The 26,695-nt window shown below is 40.6% G+C and overlaps 1 protein-coding gene across 1 annotated transcript in view; it reads right to left on the reverse strand.

Annotated features, from left to right (window-relative positions):
* Positions 1 to 940: 940 nt before the first annotated feature.
* The window catches only part of LOC135409016 (chloride channel protein D-like), an 84,107-nt gene continuing 58,352 nt past the window's right edge, over positions 941 to 26,695 (reverse strand). Inside the window, 5 exon segments of the mRNA XM_064644396.1 lie at positions 941 to 1,202; positions 3,305 to 3,400; positions 4,448 to 4,488; positions 4,491 to 4,534; positions 23,602 to 23,781. Coding sequence (XP_064500466.1) covers positions 954 to 1,202; positions 3,305 to 3,400; positions 4,448 to 4,488; positions 4,491 to 4,534; positions 23,602 to 23,781 — 610 coding nt within the window. The 3' untranslated portion in view covers positions 941 to 953.

Raw genomic sequence — 26,695 nt, forward strand, 5'->3', positions numbered from 1 at the left:
AGTAATAACAATGACTTTACTAATGTACTAATGAACAAAAGATTACTAACTGTAACATAATCTAAATAAACATCCACCTCCATATCTCTTGAATGGATGACTTGCAGAGCATTTCTCACCCTTCATATCACATATTTTAACCCTACCATTTAACGAGCCTGTCTCATGTACCTTCATATGTTACTTGGCTGCCAGTTATATGCATTGACTGGACACCTCAGTTTTAAAGTGCTATGCATTCTCTGTGGTACTACAAAAGCAACATTATTGATAACAAAGACAAGTTCCAAAAGGGAAAACAGAAGAACATCCAACTATAAATCTTTGATTTACAGGAAACTCAAAGCTGCATGATTCAAATACCAGAAATTCACTTTCAGGAATTTTGGCAAGTTCGTATAACCAATAAATTGTTACTAGTTTTCCTTGGTATTCGTTATAACATTAATAGTAGTGGATTTCTTCATACATGTTTGATTTTAATATCCAGATCTGTGCGAATCCCTCTGCTATTTAACAGAACAAAATTAAACATCAATTACGAAGTCATAGAAGGAAATCTAAAACATTTTCCTTTTTATTAGGCAGATACTCAGAGGTTGAAGATTTAGTCTTCTCTGAAAGGCTTTGCCAGCATAACTGCCGTTAATGGTTATGACATTTTTTCTTTGAGTGGCATAGGCAGAGCACGACAAAAGCATTCTTGACATCCATCTTTCACATCTGATTTTATGTATATCTTCCACAAACTTGATATCTTGTCTCGCAAGCATTTAAATTAATGAATTTTGTAATCACCAAGCAGCTGAAGATACACAAACCTGGGCTACAATGCCACATGTTTAGATACTACAGCTTTTAAGTGTCTCTTCTCCAGAAAGGATCTGGAGAAGCAAAAGCTCTGATTATTTTTTCCTGAAGATGAACATGGGCTCAAAAAGAAGTGACAAAGCCTAAGAATACATGCGTGGCCTTGAATCTGGGGGCAGTTCATCAGCACAGGGGCTCTGTGGCACCAGCTGGAGCCTCAGCCTCTCCTCCAGTGGGAAAGACGTCAGGTCCTTCCTGGTGATCACCCTAACCACTCGGCTCTGCAGGTCGACAGTGAGGTGGCACAGCCCCAGGGTGTGAAAGATGACATAGCTGCACTGCAGTGAGAAATGAGCTCGGACTGACATTGAATATTTGTTTATGTGTGACTTCTGTAAGGCAAAGAGAGAAGACAAAAGTACAAGCACTCCCACTGCCACAAGGGTGGGAAGGAGAGGCAGAGGAAGGAGGCCAGGGAGACAGGTAGCAGGCTTGAGGGACAGGAGCCAATAAGAACATGGATTCTTCTCTCCCTGCTCCCCATCCCAAATTATGCCTAAAACATCAGGAAATACCATAGTAAAAAAGCACTTTCTTTTTTTGGTAAACCACCAGGTTCACTCTAAATAAACTATTACATCTGGAATGTACCCAAATTTCACAGGCTAGAAAAGCTGAGGTCCATTGATATGGTCTGAGTTTTTACTTGGAAACAGTCAGTGACCCCAAGGTTTATTAAGTCTCAAGATTTTTTTTATAGCTGCTATCTCATTACACAGCCATTTATGATATCCTATAATATTTCACAGTAAATGCTTATAAAAAAAATCAATTCACATAGAAACAGGCTGCAAGGAAGAGGACAAAGAGAACAATCACATGGCTCTGAGAAGAAGAGGTACTAAAGTCTGGTCACTGAAAACCATGAGGGCTATAATGGTTTCTTGATAGGAACAAAGCTAAAGACCATTTTATTGTTAACTAAGCTGGTCTGTATAGAGTATATAGTGGTTCAGTAAGTTTTTACTTTTTCCATAATTCCACAGTATCCTTCTTATGACTTGACCAGTTCTATCAAAGAAGGGGTATTATGCTTCCCAAGTGTATGCTTCCCTAGACAGAGTAAAACTGAAACAAAGACTTGACAAAATAATATAAATAAATGCAGAGAGTAGAAGGACACATCTCTTCTCCGTCTTTCATTTACAGGACAGACAAGACATTCAAAGACATAAGGAGGAAAACAAAAGTAAAAAGATTTTCTCTTTCCATACTGCATATAATTTTGCTGTGGAACTCACTGCCACAGGAAATCATTACATCCAAGAACTTCACAATGGATATTTATGTGGATATCAGAAACAGAGCTTTCATGAGTGATAGTAAAAAGCTGTTGAAAGGGACACTTAACTTTGTGCTTCAGGAATCACATCAGATACTAAAAAGTTAGGTATTAATATGAAACCTCATTGGGTTCCATAAGTTTCTCATAATAAAAAGTTGTGTGGCCCAATGGCGCAAGCACTGGACTGGGCCTCGGCTGAGCTGGCATCTACTCCCATGTATGACCTCCTCCTGAACTTCGGAAAATCATGTGTCCTCTCTCCACCTCAGTTTTCCCATCTATTAAAAGGAAACTCTTAATCCAAACTAGATAATGGATATTAGGAGCATTATTGGGTTTTGTAACTTTTCTCTCCTTCTAGCTATTCTCAAAGCAAGAGATTTAGACCAGATGGATCTTGAACTCAGTCCTATCTTATTTACACATAAGTAAACAGGAGCAGATTTTATATCTTTTTAAATAAAACCCATCTGAATTAGGCTTTCTGGCCTGGATTTCTCAGTATCCCCCCACCTCAGCTTCAGTGACTGGAAATTCACTGAGGCAGAAACTACATTTATTTTGTTTATAACATATTTATTTTAGGCCTTATTTAGTATACTAAAATATTATTGCTTTTGGACCCAGTATTTTAGTAGTGCATTTAGGAAATAAATGTGGCAATGTCATAGCAGGGATTTAAAAAAAAAAAAGAAAAAGGAAAGGGGAAAGAAATTTAGTTTTATTTATAATTTGATGTATAGGCACTGCACTGTAATGGAGTCTAAATCTCAAAAGTGTTGCTTTATATTTGCTTTATAGAACTATAAGAGCCAAATAATGACATTTAAATGATCTATTCCATTAACATTGTATCATTTTGTCAATCTGGAATGTATTTTAATCAAAAGCCCCCTTGAAATGGTCTCCTTTGTTGTATTTTCTTTTTGGCTCATTTTATCAACATCTGTTATGTTTATACAATATGAATTAAAACTTTGGAATGCTGTTTGTACTCAGCTACTTTTGCTGAGAATGTAACGTCGGAGGATTGGCAGTGTTTATGTAAATCAGTGCAGCTGACACAGCCATCATAAACAAATGAGAAAATATAACAAACACATTGTTCATGGAGGAAATGTTTGTTTTTAGAGTTGGCTGCAGTCTTACCAGATTGATGAAGAGTTGCTGATACCGGGGATCTGTAGTGAAGCGATTCAGCAGCATGGTTAGGCACGACAGATTGGGCAGCTTCTCCACTGTTATCTGGAACAGGCAAGAACTCATTTCTCTTTCCTTCTGTGCAGCATATTAGAACCTAGGGTTCAAAAGCTTCCCATTTTGACTCCTAACAAAAAGATTTCTAGCAGAGCTACACTGGCAGAGCTTGTCCAAACTTTATAAATTCTTTTGCCAATAAGGCTTAAATTAGCAATTTAAATTATAACACTCTTTAGTTACAAAAATATGTTTTTCCCTTACTGTAACTGTATCTCTATTAAGACATTGTAAGCTGTATTGGCTTAGGGGTGAGGTTTTTCCTGCTGTTAAAATTCACACACCAAGTGGTAATTATATGATAGCATAGGACAGGAAAATGCAGCAAAACTCGTATCAGCCATCAGCTGAGCTTCAACCATTTTCCATAGGAATACCTATTAGTGTCCTGGCACCTCATTGTACATAATTGCCATGCTCCTTCTTAACATTAATATGCCAGCCACATTCCCATGTGCAGACCAAGTTTCAGTAATACATGATGACTTTCCAGTCTGTATAAGTTGCTCAAAACTACATTGCTAGTCTTGCCTTAGTAACACATGATTTTCTTCCACCACGCTTAATGTTTACTATTCCTAAAAGTCCTTTGGTCATGTATCAAAGAGAAGAATGCTACATGCTTTTCAAGTTTGAAAGCTTTTATAAACACTCATCATTCAGAGAGGTGCTATCCCGTAGTGAATTAAATATTATAACAATTCTGCTATCCGTAGAGAAGTTGTGAAACAGAAGATTGGAACAGCCTATCTGAGCAAGGTAATTCTTTGCCAGCAGTCTTGTACAACTTCCAGTCTCTGAGTGGCAATACAGTTTATGAGAGCTGTCCCTGAAAGGTCTCTGGTCATCCTTAAATTTGAATTGTACCCATAAATTTAAATTTAAATGTAAATTTAAATTGTAAATTTAAATTGATCACTTCTTTATCTCAACCACATATATTACATAATTTCTTCGTTCATGGAGTACTCATCCTAAATTATCCAAACATGCATGCTTATTAGATAAGGAAAGAACAGAAAGAAAACAGATTACCTTCTCATTGGAGAGAGGATGAGAGGAGGAGAAGGACTCTCACCTTCTAAGATGTGCTCATTCTCCAGCAGCATGCACAGCTCTAACCTAAGGTTAGAGAAGATGACCATGTTCATTGTAATGGATGAATTTTAAAAAGAAAGTCCACAATGCTTTAGCATCAGAGATATGATGGCACCACAAGTACTGTGTGTGATCTGGGGCTCCTGATATTAGAAGGACATCAAACTATTAGTGTGTGTCCAGGGGAGTGCAACCAATGTAGTAAAAGGACAAGATGTAGGAGGAGTGGCTGAGGCCACTTGGTTAGTTCAGCTTGGAAAAGAGACAGCTGAGGGGTGACTCCATCACAGTTTACAACTTCTCCAAGGTGTGTAGCAGAGAGGGAGGTGCTGATCTCCTCTGATGACCAGTGATAGGACATGAGGAAAAGGAATGAAGCTGCATCAGAAGTTCAGGTTGGACATTAGGAAAAGGTTCTTCACTGAGAGGATGGTTGGTCACTGGAACAGGCTTCCAAGGGAAGTCATGATGGCTCTTAGCCATATGGTTTAGTTTTAGGTAGTCCTGCGAGGTACAGGGAGTTGGACTTGATAATCCTTATGGGTCCCTTACAACTTGACATATTCTCTTATTCTAAAGTATTAGTGGGATGACCACATATTTGACTTCCCAAAACTTCTATCAGCAATAGCAGCCTCACACAGGTGTTTTCTGATTTAGGTTCAGCTAATTAGATTAAAACCCATCACCTATCCTACATGTTCTTCCTGACCTTGATCAACCTGCTTGGCAGGACCAGCTCATACACTCTCTAGTTTGCACCCAACGAGACAATACCAGTAGTAAGCAAACACAATTATCTGGATAAAGGTAGATAGACTGTTGTTCCTTCCCTCATCCTTCTTCAGGAAAATCTACAGTAAAACAAGACTGCAAAAATTTAATATCGTATTTTAAATTATCTGTGAAACCTTCTCTCACAATACTGCACTCTACAGTTCACTAAGACATTTAATGTTATTGCTGACTGTCATGTGAAAATTGATATCTTTATCAATTATTATATCATTTCAAACCTTTCTTTAAAGTTCCAGCCTTCTGCATTGCACATATAAAGACCTGACAAACAATATACTTTAAATTACCATTTATATCTTAGTGTTTCCTTGCTACACTCACACACATACCCACACACTCCATCCTTATGATCCACTTCCAGACTCTCAACTTATATTTTGATAACAAACACCTTGGGGATCACCACAAATCTTTTTGGTTTTAACATACTTAACATCGTGTTAGCCCTATTCTAGGGCTAGGACCTACTACAGTAGTACAGAGCTGTTCAACACACTGAGGAATGATATGCCTGAGGAACCCAGAGGAGAGCAGATACATAATCTTTTTAGGGCATCAGAAAAATATAACTGACATAAAAAGTGGATTTTGTGACTGGAACAGCAAGTATAACCTGCGAATTTTTAAAAAAAATATTTCTGTATCCAAAAATATTGATTTGTTCAAAACAAAACTTGTTATAGGAATTTACTAGTTTTAACATAAATGTCTCCTAGGAAAGGTTAGTCTGCTTCAGGGTGCTATTAGCACTCCACAGCAGAGGACTTCCACTAAGGTCTTTTCCAACTTTAATGATTCTATGATTCTAAGACAACATGTTTGCCTGATCCAAAAGATCAAGGACAGGATACAGAAGAGCTAGGTTCAAGTCCCTTATTATGAAATGCCATTGAGCTCTCACACATGAAGAGGTAACATTAAACTAGTTTCCAATTACATTACTGCATTATTACCTTAAACTGCAGTTTCATCTTTTGTGTCTGTTATATAGTCCACCTTTTCTCCAGCTTAAAAACAAGATATTCTGCGAGAATCTTCCTCTGCATCTTAGTACAGATCTGGAACACACATATCTGAAGGAAACTATCCTATCACTTCTACCTCCTGTGATTTAGCATTGTAGACAGTCCCTTTTCTCCTGAAATAGTCCGCTGTTGCACTACGTAGTCTCAAAATCTGCATTTTGTCAATGCAAACTTGGCTTTGGTCTGTCATCTAAGGTTTTCATTGGGATTTTTATAAATAAGTATGCCTGTGGCTGGGATATAGGTATCATCATCTTACAAGTGAAGACCTGAGTGTGAGTATAACTTATGGAAAAACATCAGTTCTTAAGGAAATTAGTGGCACAGCCAGAAATACTAGGAGTCTGTCACCTGCTCCTACCTTTAAAGCACATCCCCTTCACAGGGCAAAGAAGGAATTCAGTATCTTTCCTAAATATTGAAGCTTTATTTGTCTCAATTTAATATCTGACTGGCTTTGGTTTTCACAAAATCTCTTTCAGATTACTAATGTGAGTGCAACACTGTAGCAGAGCTACCTGCTGAGAAAACTCCAGTGAGGAAATACTTTGTCCTGGGCTCACATCTCCCCTCCAGGGAAAGTCACCGACTTGCCCTGAGCCTCTTGCCATGTGCTTGCCAACACATGGGCATGTCGCTAAACAATTAATGGACTTGAGTTTGAGGACAATGATGAGAATAAACTAAAAGGAATAGTTATAGGCATGCTACAACAGGCAAGATCTATTCCCTTCAGGATATATTTGGAAGAGGAAAGGGAAGAAAACACAATATACTCATAATATATTCACTACAGCAGAGGATATAGAGAAGAAATTAATCCAGTCATGCCTTATGAATTATCTTTTGTGCATTACACACTTTGTTCTGCAGGACTCTCTAAAGGTTCACATTTTATGGTCTTTAACAAAAAGGTCTGTAATCATTCTAAGTGAGATATAAATACACAGATGTAAATTCTGCCCCCAGATCACCATGCACAGCTCCAAGAAATCTATTTCAAGAACGATCGCTGGGCCAGGAATACTCTCAAGACTTTAATCCTAACATGAATAAATAGACAGCAAGTGTGAAAGTTATGATCCACCCTGACCCTCAGACAGACTCTATTCTCAAGTCCAAAACACTGTTCAGGTCTGTCTGTTGTCCAGACTTCACCATTTTCCACTTGAATATGACATTGGAATTATGAAAACAGTAACATTCACCATGAGCTGAAAGAGCTCATCACCAGTGGTTTGTTGGCTGGTTTTGGCAGCTTGCAATTTGCTTGGCACTGCTCTTAACTTAACTCAGCAGAGAGTCACTTAACAGGACTTGGGGAAGTGTGAGAGAAATTTGGCTAGTCAAAGCACACGCAAACACAATGAAGGAAATCATTGGAACATTTCTGATAAGAATCCAAGCCTATTAAAAACTGCCATATTCAGGAGAAAAATGAACATACATTATTTCACTTGGACTTCCAGAAGTCATGCTTCAGAGGTATAACAACATCATTCTTTGATGTTACATACAACATCCTTCCTATCACATCATCAAGCCTTAGAAAGCAGACCAAACATGTTTCTTGCACTATTTTGTGAGGTTTAACAGGAAGTGCTAGGATTCAGACTTGGACTCTGCAATTGTTCGTTTACTCTTTATTTATTTAAGAAGGAAGAAAACTCTTAAGTAGGGAATCTCATTTCAAAGATACCCTGGCAAGGCATTGCAGTAGTTTCATATGCTCTATCTGTTATAAAGCATGTATCACGAAGATACACCTAATTAAGATAACACATTATTATCCCAATATCCACATGTCAGTTTTGGCATGGAAGTCAGGAATGAAAAGTATCTGACAGCTGATTGTGTCACTCTTCTTGTCAAGATGGCCAGCTATCTGAGGAAGCTATAAATTCTAAATATTGGGTGAGTGACATAAAAGGAACTGCAACTCCAAAGTAGCTGCAAATGAACAGAAGGGAGATTAAAAGGTGGTGTGACTGGCAAAAGCATTCGGGGCAGGACTGTCCTAAATTGAATGGACAAAATAACGACACAATAGGACAAGGGATGGAGGGAGGATTAAAGAACCTGAAGCATCATTTTTAGCTTACTTTAGAAAGCTGTAGGCTTATTTCTCCTGTATTAATCCACCAAAGGTACTCGCATTGTTTTTATTTTTGAGCTGATTATGTCTGATATTTTGGCCAATATCCAACTTAGTCATTTCCCTGGCCTCAAATAGTATCGTGCCTTTTTTTAACTTGTAAAAAAGAGTATTCTGCATGTGGTGAGCTAGAGAGTAGATAAGGACTAGATCATCACATATCAGGAACTGTTTTAAATCAACCAAGTCTTCATCTTACACAATAAAATGTCAGGGTTACAGGGTTGTTTCAGGTTAGGCAGCCTAAATCATTACTGTTTACTTAATATTTTGTTCCTCAGATGAAGAGGGAGCATTACATGAATTTTTGGCATTTTACCTAGAAGATGATATAAAGGTCATTATCAAGTACTAGACTGAGGTTTTCCAGAGCAAAGATCAAACCCTGTCCATGCCACAGTCTTTCAAAGGATGCTGAATAAACACTTAATCTCTGTACCTCTGTAGCATGTGACCCTTGTATAACAAGGAATAAGTGATGCTCCTCGTGCGGTGGTGAGACAAAGAGATTTTATTCGAACTCGCGCGCCCTTTTATCCTTACATATCATGTGACTTTCTTAACCAACCAGTTTACTAACTCTGGGGCATGCTCCTTGGGCTCTGTACCTGGCACATCCTCTGTGCCACCTTTGGCCCGCCCCTACACATCCCCTCTTTTAATTATATTAAGAAGTCACAAAAACAGTATGAACAAAAATGCAAACAACAATGCAAACAACAATTTTAACAATCAAAACATTATAAAACTACCAAGCTTCGCAGTGATCCGGCACATTGCTTGCTCAGTTGCTTAACTCTAATGTAAACCTTTTAAAACCTTCTTATATTCCTATAGGGTAGTGCAACTTGGATAATTACTTTATTAACTTGGGGCTTATCTTAACTGTCTATAAACTTATAACTTTTTAATCTGAGGGTTTTTATAACTGGGGATTTCAAACTTTATTTAAGAACAGGGTAATCTTAGCAAACTACAATTTCTCAAAAGCGACCTGTGGCTGAGGTAATGTTATTTGTGAGGTGTTTGGTTTTTATTATTTGACCAATCACACAACCATTTTCATTCACACACTCATATCATACATCGGTGGCCACCGCACTGAACACACACATGAACACACACACACACACACATTCCAGAGATTGCTTTTCACCACGTTGGTCATTTCCTAATGTAAACTTGAAAACATAACATAACTCTTTTCCAAACTTCTGCGTTGCTCTGGTTCCTGTTGCTGTGGTCACATATTTGAATAGGGTTTTACACACCTGGAAGAAACTTGCTTGAGTTCTTTTCTATAACTTTTAGGCATAGCTTTCTCTCCATGTCACAAACCTAGGTATCTCATCCATCGTCCTGAAATCAAATCTTACTATGATTAGCAACTTTGGAGAAACAAACGCCTGAGGTGTGTGCTGCTTATCAGACCTGCTTCTTTCAGCACTGTCACAACTCAAAAATTGATAACATACATAGCTTTTTCCAGATGTTCTTACAGGTTACACCAGTTCTCCCCCCTTTTGTTTAAACTTAGCACGTGTTTCAATATGTGTCTTTACTGTTTTATGGATTAGTGTGAAATACTTGACGTGAGAATTTTCCTATTTCATAGGAAGTTAACAGCTTATTATTAATGTTAATCCATTTTAGAGTACCAAAGGTTTGCTAAGCAACTAACTTATGTGTTTTACACCTTTGTGTTTTGTCTAGTGAATGTAGTGGCAGTTATGTTTTGTGAATGTATATCTATTTGCATGTACAATTTCAATACGTCCAATTCAAAATGTATATCTCTGATCGCCAAGCCTCATTTGCATTTAACTCTCTAGGGTGGTTTCCTGACAGTGTGGCATACTTTGATGATGTAGCTTTATTGATTGTTATTTTGAATGGTCTCTTAGAGAACCTGTATTCTGATGGAGAATGAATGAAGCAATTGCTTGCTTTAAAACTCTGGGTATAGTGTTAAACATTGCTGCTTTAGCAGCTTTCTAGTTTCTGTCAGTCATTGGCTGTGGCAGGTCAGGATGTGATTTTGCGTGCATTTGTGTACAAATCATACCTTTTGTAACTCACAGGAACCAATCAGAACGCATTTCAAAAAACAGGTAAGGGTTAACAATATCTCAAGGAAATTAACTTTCAAAACAGATTATCAACTTCATAGCATAATAAGCACAATTATAACATCAAAGGATTGTTTTAAAATTTTCCCAAGGTAATGACAATCAGTCCAGAACTATACAGAAGCTTAGTTCATGGCTTGAAGTTTTCTCACTGTTCTGTGGCAGGATTTATTTAAGTCTATTGCAGCATATTGTGTTTTCCTAGATGCATATGTGAAGGCCCTGAGGCCTTTCATTGGTTCAGTATTGCATCTGGTGTGGCCTTTAAAGGTAAACTGTTGAATTCTGCCACAATCTGTGTTTAAGGAGATGGATTAAATATTACCACCAAAACTTGCCAGGGCATCTTGAAATCCAGCGTCCTCAGCTGTCATCCTATCCAAATTGTCCTTTCAAGGCTGGAATGTTGGTAAAGGCAGGATTTCTTCCGTCCAGATCCTCAGTCGTGCTCTGCCCTAAATGACAAGCTTACAAACTCAATAGCAACTTACACAGATTTAGGTGGTGGGGTATGACTGAAAGAGCTGTTTTAGAACTAACAGCGGCTTCTCTCAGTTTGATCCCACTGAAACAAAGCTGCAATGCTTCATACCTGCTGGAAACAAAAACTAGGCAGATTTGCCTTTCAGGATCTCCCCTGTTTTGTTTGCTTTTCATTACCTCGGTATAATTCTCTAATTTTTGGTTTGCCTCTGTAATCAACAATTTGTCAGACTTTAAGTTGGAGTTCTCTCCTAGCAACACAAAGAGAGGTTGTAGGTCCCCTCTGTTTATGGCTAAAACCGGTTTTAAGCAACTGGTAGCCTTCTGAGGTTTCTGCAACTCGTGTAAATACAAGTGTTTTTTACTTCGAGCTGCGTCACTTGTGTAGAACTTTTTTGCTGTGTTGTCTTTTCCATGGCAAGTCCAGAATTGTGGTCGTTGGATCCTTCCTGAAACAAACTGAAGATCTGCACCTTGGGCAGTTTTAGTTAAAATAGTAGGAACAATTAGCAGTTCATTTCTCGTGGCATTGGTTATTAATGTGTCTTCTGCATAATGATGTATTATGGCTGTCTGATACTTCATTGAGGTATTTTGCATCTCCTGAGGAGGTACAGCCCAGCAGTGAGTTTGAATAGTTTGTGCACTGCTTAAAACCATGATGGGAAAGAGGGGTTTCTGGGCATCCTCAGGGTGACAGAGAATGGTAAAGGAATTGTTTTTTGAATCAGTTACCACTTGTGACAAATTTGCTAGAAACCCTTTAAATAGAGGCAGTCCAATCTGCAAGGCTTCTGCATGTGTTTTGACTGCGTGTTCCGCTGTTAGCATCTGTAATGTTTTCCACCTGTCACCCTTCTTTGGGGTACAGGGTACATGGTTATTTTGGGGGCTGGTTATTGGTGTGTGGCTTGCCTTAAGTAGTTTTCTCTTTTGCACATGAACAGTAGTGCTAAAAAAGAGTACAGCTAGCAATGCTATTACAAGCAATACAATACTTGTAGCATATCTTTTGTTTTGCGTATGGCACCCTTGGTACAACTGAGTCATTTCTCTGCTGCTAGGGTGTTTACGGAATGTTGCAATTAGGGGTTTCCAGGGACAATTCTCCTGATAGTGATTCACTTCTCCACAACTAAAACAACTAGTTGTGTGTCTGACTTCTTTGTGTGTTCTTATTTGGGCATCTAAAGCTGCAGCTAGAGAGGCAGGTAGCTGCTTCTCAGAGCTAGCTTTTTGATAGGGTTGCACTAGCTCAGTAAAGTCACAGTTCTCTCTTGCAGGAGAGCTCTGCAAAGCTCTTGCATTTTCTCTTTCAAAAGCTAAATGCTTGTACAGCATCTCTCTGGCTTCATTGTATTCAATTTGCTTATTTAAAGTCGACTGTAGCTGGTCCAAACATCTTAAATTCAACTCAGTATAACTTTGTAACCCTTCACTGATGGATAGATAATCATTTTGATCTGCAGTGATAATGTTTTTCATAGCTTTTAGGGCTTGCCTGGCTATCTCTTTATGGTATTTTGACTGTGAATCTAAATTATAATTTGCTTTCCCGCCTGATTGATGTGCCGTGGTGTCTGCCTGTAGGTATTTCCTATGAATAGAACAATTTTTCTGGAATTCAGCTAACCAGACTGTATATTGGGTGTCACTGAGAACTAGTTTTATCAGTTCTTTCCAGTCAGATGTAGTGAGTGGGTAGGTGTAACTCAATGCCTCCAAATATTTAAATATATTGGTTAAGGACAGACCAGATCCACTTATCAATTGCCTCAGGATTTCTGCAGCCTCACACAAGGCCTGACTCTGAGGGGGCTGGCTTAGGCTCATATCGCCTGGGCAAGCCTGAATAATATTCAGGTTTTCCTTTCGTATTGCCTCGTCCAGACATTGCTCCCACATGTTAGCTGAAATCTCCTCCTGTGCCCTATTGATCCCTCCCGTTGGAACTATGTTTAGCTCTTTCTCCCCCTCCTTCTCCCCTTCCTTCTCTCCCTCCCTCCATTCGTCCCATTCCTCCCCCCTTTTGGTTTCGGCAAAACCGGTTCCCTGTGGGGGGATGGTGGTCAGTGCAGGTGGCGAGTGGGGGGCGGGGCTGGGCTCTCGGCCGGAAAAGAAAGGTTGGAGTACAGTCTGTGTGGGGGAGGAAAATGGCTGCGGCCATGGCTGTGCACGTGTTCGCTGTTCATTCGCAGTGAAAAGGGATGAATACATTAAATTACTCTCCCCATCACTGTAACAGGACTGCCTTGTGTGGACCCGGGGGTCAGAAGTTCGCATGGCAGTGTCTGTCTCTTCCCAGCGACTTGTTTTACGTGGCTCACGTGTCTCCCGGTATGATCCCTGAGTTTGTATTATCATGTTGTGCTGTGCTTGCTTTCAGCAGTGTGTGTGGGGGGGGTGTGGTGTGGGTTGTTTGTCTTTCTCTGTGTGCCTCGTGCAGGCAGAGTTTATCAGAGTAAAACTGCTTTATGTTGCAAAGTTTAGCAAAGCTCTAGAGTCTGAGTTTTGTTTCAATGTATCAGAGGTTTCTATGGAAACAGGTGTCTTATGTTACCTTATTTCTAGCGGCTGGGAGCACACGTTTTGAGTCCCTTTGTAGCAGATTGGGCTAACTGCAGTCTTTTTTCTGCGGCTTTTGGGAGGTCCGGGCTGTGTCGGCTGCGGCGAGGGGGGTGCTGCTCCGGCGGCGTGGGCGGTTCTGCGCACGGCTGGAGGCGGCTGCAGCTCGGGGCAGGTCCCGGTGCGGGGGCAGGCTCGGCAGATGCTGGTTCGGCGATGGCAAACCGTGGGGCTCCGGCGCTGGCGGCTGGTGTCCCGGCGCAGACTGCAAGCTCGGGACAGCGGCGGCGGCGGCGGCGGCGGCGGGGGGGCTAGGACCCGCGGGGGCGGCTCCGGCGGCGTGCTCGGGGCCGCGCGGTCCTAGCGCCCGGGCCGGGGCCGCGCGGGGCGGTCCTAGCGCCGGGCCGGCGGCGAAAGGCGGCGAAAAACGGCAGAAAGTTCTTTTGGGGTTTCCGCGGTTTCTGAAAGGTTTTTCCTCAACTTGAAGGGTCTACACTATCGTCACTAACAGGCAGGGGCCGGCAGGAGTTTGGCCAAGTCTCCTCCGGTGCGCAAGACGCGCAGGGGCGGCCAGCACACGTGCTTGGCTCGGCCGCTTCTCGGGTACTTTCAAACTACGGGTTTAGTAGTTGCTAGGCAACAGGCACTAGGTGCCGGCCGGCGGTGCAGCGGCACGGAGTTCTGCGCTTTCCGCTGGGCAGAAAGGCAATGCGGGGGTCGCGCGGTGGGGCTGGGATGGTACGGGCGGCAGCGAAAGCTTCTCGCACATGATCCAGCAGCAGTCGGTAGCGGAATACCGCATTTACCAAATGACCGACACTTAGGGAATCAACAGGCTTTTCCCTGACGATCTTAAGGTGCTCCGCAGCTCGGGGCTCCGAGCTGCAGCCACGTCTCGCCCAGGGATCAGTCTTAGACATGCGGGTTCGCTCCAGACAAACTCACCGCCTTTGATGTTGCATGGACCCACTCCGCTCTCTCCGGCTGCCTGCTCTGACCTCTCGGCTTCTTCCTTAACTCTTTCTTCTCTTCTTCCGTGCACTACCTAATCTTTTTTGAGCTCGCTAACTAACTATCCGTCTCTTAGATGCCACTAAGACCACGGGGTTTACTGACGTCAAAGTTTTTTGCGGTAAAGACTCCCATCTCCGAAAAATCGAGACGATCCCGGAGTCACCGGCTAATCTCCTGATTCAGGATGAAATATCTCGCTTAATATAAGCTAAAATTGTCCCGTTCGAGCGCCATATGTAGCATGTGACCCTTGTATAACAAGGAATAAGTGATGCTCCTCGTGCGGTGGTGAGACAAAGAGATTTTATTCGAACTCGCGCGCCCTTTTATCCTTACATATCATGTGACTTTCTTAACCAACCAGTTTACTAACTCTGGGGCATGCTCCTTGGGCTCTGTACCTGGCACATCCTCTGTGCCACCTTTGGCCCGCCCCTACATACCTCAGTTTTCAAATCTACAAAACAGGGATTTCTTTCACCTCACAGCTATGTTTTGAGGTTACTATTCATTACTTAAGTTGCCAGCTGTTTGGTTTGATGGGCAACATCATTAGTGTGAGTGAGCAGACAGTAAGTCCGCAGCCTTAACATGAAAATGCAAAGGCAGCTGTTAATAAATTGCAAATGCAAACTTAGTTTTCAAATCTACAGAAAGGCTAGACTTTAGAAAAGAATTAAGATTTAAAATCAGATTTGTATTTCCCTATAATCTGGCTTGCAACTAGGCAGACTTTCAATTTCAGAGGAGCCTACCGCACATTTAAGCGACAGGACAAGTATGTGATCAGTCTTTCCATTCACACACCAGTTTTCCCCATGACTATATTTGATTTCGACATTTAACAACACTCTGCACTTGCCTAAAAGCCACCCACATGCTGCAGCATGGCTGCGTACGTTTTTAATTTGGCTTTTTGTGTTAGCACACAGCCTCTGCAACACTCCAGTTTTCCCTCCAAAGGGCTCCATCATGAAGTCCTACAGCACCTGCACAATTATTTGTAAGGCCAAACAGGTCTACTTATTTTAAAAGTATCATATAATGTTGTTTTTTGGAATAAACTTTTCGCACTTCAGATATGAAATAAAACCACTGCCACAGACTCTATAAACCTTCCTCCATCTGTGTTATTCATGAACTGCAGTGCCCCAGGATCCTGACAATACATGGGAGGATCATAACGTCAAGGGCTTTTGTTGAAAGTGCTGGATTCCATTTATTTTAATAGGCAAGATTACTGTATAGTGTATCATTGAAATTAACTAGATCAGCTTTTCAAAAGCAGGAGTCCAGACAGTAAAAGCAAACAATGTGCTGACATGCTCTACACTCTAATATGAAAATCAAGTAATCACAAAGGCACTTCGATATTGTCATCAGATATTGCCGTCAGCTCCCTAGTCTGCACACCTAAAAACAGTTTTCAAGTCCCCAGCGTGCTTCCCCTCCCCTTTTTTCTCCTTTGCTGGCTGAGTTCAGATGAAGCCATCAAACCACTGCCAAAGGTATTTCTAGCTTTGATCAGACCTGGTTGAATCACCATTGCCCAGAACTTACAGCAAAGGCACGGGGAGGAGGAAGGGGGAAAGCTGACCATGATCCTCTAGTAAGAAACAAAAGCTCGTTTTTATCTCCATTTATTGCATGAACTTTGCAGACTTCTGTGTTTGATTGAGTAAGTATGCATTCCTGTGATCTAAACTTAGCAATCTCTCCACGACAGTGCCAGAAGGAAAAGGCTCTCCAAAAATCTTTCAGATTCGTATCAGTTATTTTGAGAGTGCCAACAGCGAGGCTGTCACAATATTAAGGTAGATATCACTAAGCTCAGTAATTAACTTATGAATTAAATGTTTCAGGTCTCCATTCATCTTTAGCTTTCTTTTCCCTAAGAAAGCTAAACTACTGAAGGCAATCACTACTTGCATCACTACTGAAGGCAAGTACCTCTCCTCTTGCTAAGGAAAATAAAAGTATTACCTTATTAAAGCAGTGTGTGAGAACTCTCCACACACATGTGCACACACACGCCTTGAGAGTAGTGTTTCATTAGTCCCAACTGGGAGTGCAGATTAAAGAAAAATGCCAGAAACCATACCTACAGTCTGACATATCTATGATATGTTGCAATGCTTGATATGTGCTGTGGGAAAGGAGATCTATATGCTATGCTCAGTTTCACTGAAGTGCTTGGCAGAAAGCACTCTTCACTGGACTGACCAGAGGCGAGTCATACCTAATAAACTGCCATAAAATACACATACACACACCACTTTGAATCATTGATTTTGCTGCTAAAGGATGTTACTGTGTATTACAGCTTTAAGTTTTCAACTTTGTCATATTTTCTAAACTCTGATCTCTTCAATTTACTTTCAGTTATGTGACATTCCCCCTTAGTAGAGTGAAAGCATGCATTAGCTAAACAATGTGGTTTGGATTTAGCGTTCCCATGCATCATTGTGAAAATGTTTGTCTCAGCAATAGTGTCATTATTGTTACTGGGAACAGCTGCTCTACCATGTCTTCTGAAAGCAGAGTATCTCCCTTCCCATACCAATTTACAAGCAGGGAAATTAAAGCAGGACCATTGAGTAGAAGGTTCATGAGCACACTCTGTTCTGTACCTGGCTTCCTCCTACCACAAAGGAAACAGAAAGTGCAGCAGCGCAGCAAGAACAGCAGCAAAATAAATATTGCAAACAGAAATGTAGTTTGGCTCCCTCCTCTGGCAGTTCTTCTGGATCCAGACCAGAGACTAACCTGAGGCAGAAATCCTCCTCTCTCAGGTGCAGCTCTCTGGCAGTTCGGCTCCATTAGACATGACATCCTTGGAGCAAGAATTGGATCAGGGAGTTAGCTGCTGATCAAGCGGATGTTTAATATCTCCCTTGAGTTTCTGAAGTGGAAAGATGTAACCCTCAGCGTTCTTGCCAGTGCTCCCAGCCTAACTGAAGTCAGTTTCCACATCCAGCTCTACGTGAGCAATGGGGTCCCGCTGGGGTAGCTGGGAGCATCCCAGCAGCAATGCTGTGCTCTGCAGGCCCGTGCAGCTTGGCTCAGGCCAGCTGGACATTTTTAATGAAAACTGACAAAACACATTTGTGTGATTACACAGAGGAGCAGTCTTTAACCTACCTTTCAGAACAAGATCTTCAGAAGTAATTAGGTTTTATTTTAAGATGGATAAAATCTGTTTTCCAGGGTATTAAACCTTTTGAAATGTCTTTGGATGGGAAGCCATGTTTTCAGTCAGTAGGCGTTTTTGCAAGTCCAATCTTTTGGAACATTTTAGCTACATGAAGACCACAGCTTTTGGATATATTCTGTTTCTTGAAAGGATCTTATATTCCCAACTATGTTCTGAAAATGCAAATTAAGCACTGTGAACACTTCATTTGTATCAAACATACTTAATTTGAGTAAGGCAATTACATAGTCAATACAGTCTCACGTAGCATATCAATAATCTGCAATCATAGAATCATAGAATGGCACGGACATCTTCCATAGACCAAATTGCTCAAAGCCCCATCCAGCCTGGCCTTGAACACTTCCAGGGATGGGGCATGCACAGCTTTTTTGGACAACCTGTTCCAACCCTAATAAAACAGTTCAAACAAACATGGTAACCTACAAGGATTTTTGACAACTTTACCTACAATATTTTTATTAAAATTTCTTTTTGGCCCCAAAGTAACAATTTTGATCAACCCCAAATGCTGAAGTTTCAGTAAACTTGATGGGTGGGAAGAGATGGGGTTTTCTAGGTGACAAAATACACACAAAAATGCAGGCACAATGCCAAAAATGTCACATCCCATACACAACTAGCATAAAACCAAGTTTTACCCATTTCTGCTTAGACAGTTATAGTGTCTACAGTCTGCTTACCATCAGAGATATTGCAGTTTCTGCATAATTACTTTATCCCAATCAAATTAAATCAAGAAAAAAACATTCCTTCAGCTAAAAGATAGACAAACAGAATGCAGAGTAATGGCTAACAGCTGTGTAGGTAAGAGTGCAGAGGCAAACACAGGGAACCCAGCCCTCAGCCTTACAACAGGAGAGCTACGTAGGGTACAGATCTGAGAACTCCAGGTGTGAACAAAATGGCTTATTTCTTATGGTAAAATTCCCAAACAGGCTACTCAGTTGTATTTGTCAACCTAGTAGTTTCTCCAGGAAAATTGTCTCACGGCTGTGTTCAAGGCAGAAATTAAGGTTGCTGTGCAGCACTCCAGTTTCTGACTCTCTGCACTATTTCTCCTCAAAGGACATGGAAGGGACAGATCCTAGTCTAACAAGACATCAACATCCACCTGCTTTTCTTCAATGAATACCAGGAGGATTTAACCACAATACAGAAAAGCTGCTCTTTAATTTTCCTTGACAAAACGGAAGTAAAGGCAAAAAAAGCGACCAACACCAGTAGAGTCCCTGGGAAGGACATGGTATTCGTCAGTCACAAATATGCAGGAAACCTACATAAAATAAGGGACAAAGAGCATCTCAGAAAAAAAGCACCTACGTAGAGAGCATGATGTCATCCATTACACACACATGTGGAGGGAAGGGATCATGGATGGGAGGATGCACATCATGGCAGCAAAGGCATTGCTGCTGGCCATGGAGTACCATTGCCCTCCGTTATATCCCAAACATGTCCACAGCCAGGGAAAAGAAATTCATTACCTACAGACTCTCTCCTCAAATCCTCCATGTCTTCTGGTTTTATTGTGGTTTACATTATAAAGTATCCTCTGGCAAAGAAGTTGGAGCAGCAAAACACAAGAGATGTCTAATCTCTTCATCAGGTCAAAGAACCACTTCATTGCCCCACAATGGCCCTACACCAACACATTTTAACATATGTGGAAATGAAAATAAAAATAGCTCTTTTTTCGATTATGGTCTCACAGAAATTAGGCAGAAGCATAACTCTTATCTTTTCCCTCTGGAGGAGGATCTGGAGCTGCAGACTAGGGCAGTCAAGACAGAAGAGAGCCAAGGGACCTCCCAACAACTCCTCAATACACATTTACAGCCTCATGCCGTTTCTCTGGCAGAAAAATCCTCGGAAGGAAGGCAGTGGTCCTATCCTCAGGTCACTCTAAAGAATGAATTCCACCTAGCCAGGAGGGCATGCCATTTAGGGCATGACATTTATAGCTCTCAGTGGGCTCCAGGCTAACACATTCATAAAAGCCCTGCTCCCTTCCTGCAGTCACTGGGGGGCAACAGGGGAGGCATTTCAGCTGCAGTGAAAAAGAATAGCCTGGTTTATTCTAATGTGCAAGTATCATCACTACCGTGGGAGAAATGAAGGGGGTCAGCCAGTCCCTCAACCCTCTGTGCTGCACACAGTAAGTCAATCATCCCCATCAATGCCGAGCATCAAGTTCACCAGCCACACGTTCCTCATATTGAGCTCTGTGAAGGTTTCTCATACATGCACAGAGCTCTGCCTATGGCAAAGTGTCAAATGTATTACTCTAAGGAGATCTTTGTTTTGGAAACTTGCTTCTCAACTACAGTTTGCTTCCTCTTTAACAGTTTTAAAGCCAAGGAGTTTTCTTTAGTAGTTGCTTTTGTTTTTAGTTTCTACTGCTTGCTCAGCTGAGGAAGATAACAGCTTCAGATTTAGGTCACCCATAGAAAAACATGTCTGGTGATCTCATCTTGATCCCCAGTGGGTAGCCATCCAGATCACAAAGAGCAGGAGAAAAATTTGGCCCCACTAAGCAGATCTGGAAGACTGGGGCGGGGGGGCAGGTGTTTGTGTTTTCTTTAATAAAGTAGGAATATCTGGGTGTTTGCTACAGGCCAACACTAAGGTGCATTTGTAGGCTTGTGCAAGTTCCAGCCAACATTGCTTGGCCACAGTCCTTGCTTTTGTAAGAACTGACATTGACCTTTTCTCTTCAAAGGGTCATAATCATTCATTCGTATGTGTTACAAAACATAACAGCACTTTGTCCTTGTACAGCAACTCTCATCGCTACAGTTTCCAAGTGTGGGCAGGTACTGAATAACTTTTACATTTGAACCAAATTTACAGTGTTTCATCCATGCTTATTTCATGACAAAAAAATGGTACAGGAAAACACATAAATGAGAAACAGTATCAAAAAATTATGAGCTGCTGCTGCCTTCATGCAAGCTTGGCAGATTGTTTGCTTCTTTCCCTTCATTAGTTGGTTGCCCCATTCTTTCTAACCTAATAACAACATTTTTGCAGTAGAGGAAAAAGAAGGGGAAAAAAAGGGAAAAAAAACCAAACCAAACCAAACAAAAAAAAACCAAACCAAAACAAAAAAAAACCACACACACACTTGAGAATCAATAATTACGTCCAAGGCAACTCTCAAGAAAAAAATGGTGGCAATTATTTTTTGCATCTTCCCCAAGCTACCTTTTTAAAATACGCCAGTCAAGCCACATATCCTTCACTTTAACATTATTGATGTACAAGATGGAAAAATAACTTATCGTTGTTCTACCTGCAGTCATGTCACCTCCATATGGGATTTCATTGGATCCCATAGGGCAAGAGGTTGAACAGCACCCTTCTCCTTTAAGGACTTCACAGCATTTGTCATCTTGTTCTTAAGAGTTACATGCTGCAAGATCTGCAATTTTATGAGTAAGACAGAAAACCCAAACCCTAACTGCTTATGGTTATGAATACATTAATTCCATGACACATTACATTTCTGGAGGTTTGTTTCACAAGACGGCTGCAGAACATTCCCTTCCTAGTGTTGGTGAGAACAGCAGAACAGCGAAGTCACCTGTGGTCCCCTGCTGGGGAAAAGGCACTCAGAACTCATCATGCAAGTACTCAAGCCACTGAGCACACACTGGGGCAAGAGGAGGTGTTGTCAGAGCACCCAGAGTACAGTGTTTGCTCCCAGACAACTGTTCTGTATGGGTTTCACTGGAGTGAGCAACCGACCAGCCAAAAAAGCCATTTGCTGTTTCTTTGTAAACCATTTAAAATATTATTTTGGTTTTATTCAAAGTAATCTAACAACAACTCATTTATGCTGAGAGTGTTAGGGAAACAAAATTCTTCCTTCATCTCTTTTAAAAGGCTCTAACAGAATGTATCATAAAAGAGCTCTGAGGATTAAGCAAACCATAAGCCTGCCAGAATTGTCAAGGGAGCATCAACTTTTCTCTGAAGGCACATCTCTTTTGGATGTCCTAGTGATCAGCCTTCTGTTCCCCCTTTTTGCTTCCTTCCACAACACTTTGCTCTGCATTACAAAGCACAACAGCATTTTACATGAGCTCAGCACACTCAGCAGCAGCCTGGGACACTCAATGCAAGGGGATTTGGTGAATTAATAAGGAAATTATGAGACTGTAAATGGAATTTAAAAGAAACTTTGGCTGTATCAGTTGTTAGTGTGCTTTCTAGTTTTATTGCCATGGACGGCTGAGAACTAAAAAAGCATACTAGTTTATGTTCTATAATATCTTCAGATTGGTACACACTGCAGACTATCACTCAGAAATTTGGGGTTGAGTGCCTTAGCACATTTTGTATTAATTATGTTTATGATAGTATTACTGTGTAAGGGAATAAGTATACAATACTGCACTTATTGATGTCATTACCCATGCAGGCCACTGCAACCCAAAAAATTCCCACTGTACAATTCTCATTTGTCTTCCTAAAAGGTTTATACAAACTGCTTCACTTGTCACTGAAGCAAGTGCACAATTTTTATTAAATATTCACTCTTATTCACTATCTTCCCATCTCCATGGTCCAAAAGAGCAGCTGACCACATTGTTAATAGGTAAGGTAGTGTGAACCAGCTGCCAGTAGTTCATGCTTGGAAATTTTTTATAAAGCAGGTAAGCAGACAAGTCCTAACCAAATTTGCACTGATGATGCACAGATAGCTTTTTACACCATCCAGATCAATAGAAGAAAATACTTTTATCCTTGTTTGCTCGCAGGTAGGTCCCAAATGACATGTAGTTAAGACATTAAAACAGAAGTGGATAAAAAACAAACTGTATAAAAGAAAAGGTGTAAAGTACCAGCCATTCAGGATAAAAGACACTATGAAAATTATGGAAAATTATTATATTACGAAACAAAACCAGCCATGTGTTTTTATTACAAGTGGCCAGTTTTATTGTTGTTGGAAGCATAATTCATCGGGCTTTTGCTGTGTGAACTGCAATGCAGTAGGAGTTGCATATGCATCTTCTCCTTTCCTCCAGGATGCTCAAGGTGGAAATGAAGTCACTGCCTCTCCCACTCATGACCCTCCACTCAAAAGAACAGAGTTAATATACCTTTCTGAAAGGATGAATTCACTCTTGTAGTCGTATGAAATACAGTACCATAAATACTTCATTTATCAGGAGATTTTATATGCCTTTTGAGAGTGTCCCATATGGCAAAAATTCCTGTAGTCTAATTCTTGTTTACCCTAGCATGTTACTTCCAGTGACTTTGTTGCTTATCTTGTCTGTGATATGATTTATGTTAACTCATTTCCTGTAAAAGCATACACTAATAAAATGAAAAAAATGTGAAGAAAGAGCAGGCCAGCTTTGAATTGGCATGGGAAATTGTCATAAGTAACTGCATTCAAATCCTTTTAAATTACTGTTTCAGTGAACCTTTAAGGTTCTAAAGGGCATTTTTTCCCTTTTTGTACAGTTCCCAGAAGATCATTTCATTGGTGCTGTTTCAATAAACCCCTGATGCACTAGGCAACCTTGTACTAGAAAGGACCTTGGTCCTTTCTTTAAAGGACACCTGCTGTTCATGCTAAAGAAGGTAGGAACAAGTTTCATATACCTCCCAAATAATCTTCACAAATAGATGCTTAAAGAAAAAAACTCTGCCAGAAACATCCTGTGACAGCAATTTGATAACGTTTTTGCCTTTTAATAGTACCTTGGAACACCTCTACGTGCTCTGGCTTGGGACTGCAAACCTCTGGGGATCCGCCATGGCTTGTACTTGCATGAAGTCAAGCCAAGGAGGCAATGTTCTCCTTCAGGTGAAGGACTCTGACACCAGTCTCCATGACATCCCTAGCAGAGAACAATTCCAGGTTCAACCTGAAAGACACAAAGCAGACAGCCAGAAGATTATTTAGTAAACAGGAAATGAGGCGTACCATACCATGTTAGTGTTTGATGAGTTTATAATGTGTTAGTAAATTACTTCAAGATGGAAATCAATCTGCTTTATTTGCAAATGTAAAAAAAAAAAAATGTAATTACCCAATAAAACTGCTTATCAAGCATTGCCTTGCTTTGTGTGAGATATGTGATAAACTCTTATCCTGTGCATGACTTGGTCATCCTAGACAGGATATCATAAGACTCATTTATCAATTTACATGACTTTTCACATTAAAAAAAGATTTTTAATCTGAGCTGAAATCCTCTGGAATTCTGGATGATATCAAATAGTTTAAAGTTAAGTACTTTGGAGAAATTCAGGCTTATGCATATCATTGCAATAGGGGTTTTTTTTGCAGCATTAGCAGCTAGAAGGACAGACTTTTCAAAGACAGTTCACAAATCACATACGGATTTTTCCAGTATTTTCTAACACTTTTCAGGTTCTAGGCAAAGTTTCAGGAAATGTATATGTATAAAATTGAAAAACATGTACCCACTATTTCTGACACTGGTGAAATGAAAAATAAAGATACTTTCTGCAAAATTCAAGAATAATTTTATGGAACTCTAGTAGGCCAGAATCTTACAATTGAAATCAATGGACTGCTGTAGTTACAAGCTTGTTTTATAGTTTCTCTTTTTGAAAAAAACCCCGAACATTAATTATTCTGACTATGACCTGGACACACCATAAGCCAGAGTCTCCTGGTCAGACACAGGCTTACACAAACCACAGAGACAACTGGAGCATACATTTGCCCACATCCTGTTTTACCAATGTACCTTTCATCTCTGTGGTAAAAGTAACTCTTTCCATATGTTGTTAATTTTTGTCCTCCCTCCTGACATACAAAAGATTGTTTTTTCAAGCGAGTTACTCTGCTGGTTTTGTGATGTGACCACCTGACTAAGCGTAACTGAGCTGAAAAGACAATGCACTTCATGCATGGCACCTACACAGCTGTGAGACAAGTTTCTTCTTCTAAACTGGGATGGATTTAAATGAATCCCTAAAAAGAACAGTCATATGTGCACCAAAACACATCATACCCATCCCCAGTTATATGAAACAGACTGCAGGCAATGAAAATTTGGAACACCATCTTATTACAGATCCACGTTTCAGGGGACCAGAACACCAATTTATAGAAAAATTAGCCTCTCTGAACCGCTCTTTCCTTCTGAGTTGAAATGAGCAGTAATTTATCTTACAAATCAAAGTGGCTGAGTGCAGAATTTAGTATCGACTAGTGAAAACAAAACCTAAAAATCCCAGAGAGATGGATTTTTTCATTCTTAATCTCACTGAGTGCTACCACTTAATGAAGTACAAGCAATGGAACTCAGAGGGAACCACAGATCCTGCTCAGGACAAGCTGCTGTCAGAACTGTGCTGTTTGTTACGTAAAACACTCCAGCAGAGGAATTTTATTCTTCCTAAATGAGCAGATTCCTTTTCAACTCTGCCTCTTTTCCATCTTCATACATCAGATAAAAATCTGTATTTGCCTGCTTTAAGCTTTGTCTAGAAATACTACACACTGTACTACTATGAAAAATACTGTACCTAGCACAGTGGACCCAATGTGAAATTCATTTCACATGAATAATGATAATAGCTACTTCCTGAATTACATGAAATATGTGCAGACACCAAATAATTTTTGAATAAGGGTAACGTGAATGCTGTTGCATTCTGACAGATCCTCGAGTATATATCTTGAGTATATACAGCAGTACATAGGTTTTCAGTTTTTACAACTTCACAGTTTTGCTCTGTTGCATAGAAAGCAAATGTTCTACATTATTGCAGAAGCCTATGAAATATCCTTATGTTGTGTCAAATCAGCCATTTGTAAAAATGCAAGGCATAGCTCATTATATGCTTCTGTGATCTTGGCTTTGTCTGGGATAATTAAGTGTGTGCATTGTCTACATCCACTATATACCTTACATTATTATCAGTGACCTTCTTCACATGTAAGAACACACTAAAGGCTGCCCTGATTCCCTGCTCATCATCAGTGACATTTCTTTCAATGAGTCTTTTGTCTGTTGCTGTAAAGAATAACCTTGCTTTTGGGAGGTGGAGGAGACAGGCAAAAAAGTTGTTTTATGAAAGACTGTTATAAGGCCAAGGCATCTTTAAATAGAATTGGCTAAAGAAAGCCTTTATCAACATATTGCTTCTCAGGAAAACACCAAGCCAAACTGTAGTTGTATCTATGAGATCATAAGAATCAAGGATTGTTCAAGTCAGAAGGGATCTCAGCAGTTGTCTGGACCAGCCTCCTGCCGTGAGCTCAAACCACATGCTTGGGCATATCTCGAGTCAAGTCTTAAAAACCTCCAAGAATCAAGGCTGTGCAACCCCTCTGGACAGCCTGTGCCACTATCCCACTCTCCTCATGGTGAAAAGGTATTTCCTCATATTCAGTATGAATTCCCTTGTTTCAGCCTGTGCCAGTTGTTTCTTGTCCACCATGCACAGTTGTGAAGACCATGGCTCCATCTTCTCAATGATCTCCAGTAGTTATGGGGGGCAGGGAGGAAGGGGCACACTGTTAGGTGCCTCCAAAGTCATCTCATCTCCAGGATAAACAAGTCCCAGTTGTGCAGCCTCAAGCATGAGTGGTGATCATTCCAGTTTGTCAACATCTGCAATTCTGTTGAAAGTACACCCCATTGTGTCCTCCTGTCATTTATGGAAATGTTAAACAGGCTAGTTCTAGGGATAGACCCTGCAGTGCTCTCCTTTTTAAGCCTCCACCCTCCAAGGCCAACCACCCAAGGAGTTATTTTACCATCTTGTTGTTCAGCCTCTAAACTGTACCGTCTTATTTTA

This window comes from Pseudopipra pipra, chromosome 1 (assembly GCF_036250125.1).
Source record: "Pseudopipra pipra isolate bDixPip1 chromosome 1, bDixPip1.hap1, whole genome shotgun sequence".
Classification (NCBI taxonomy): Eukaryota; Metazoa; Chordata; class Aves; order Passeriformes; family Pipridae; genus Pseudopipra; species Pseudopipra pipra.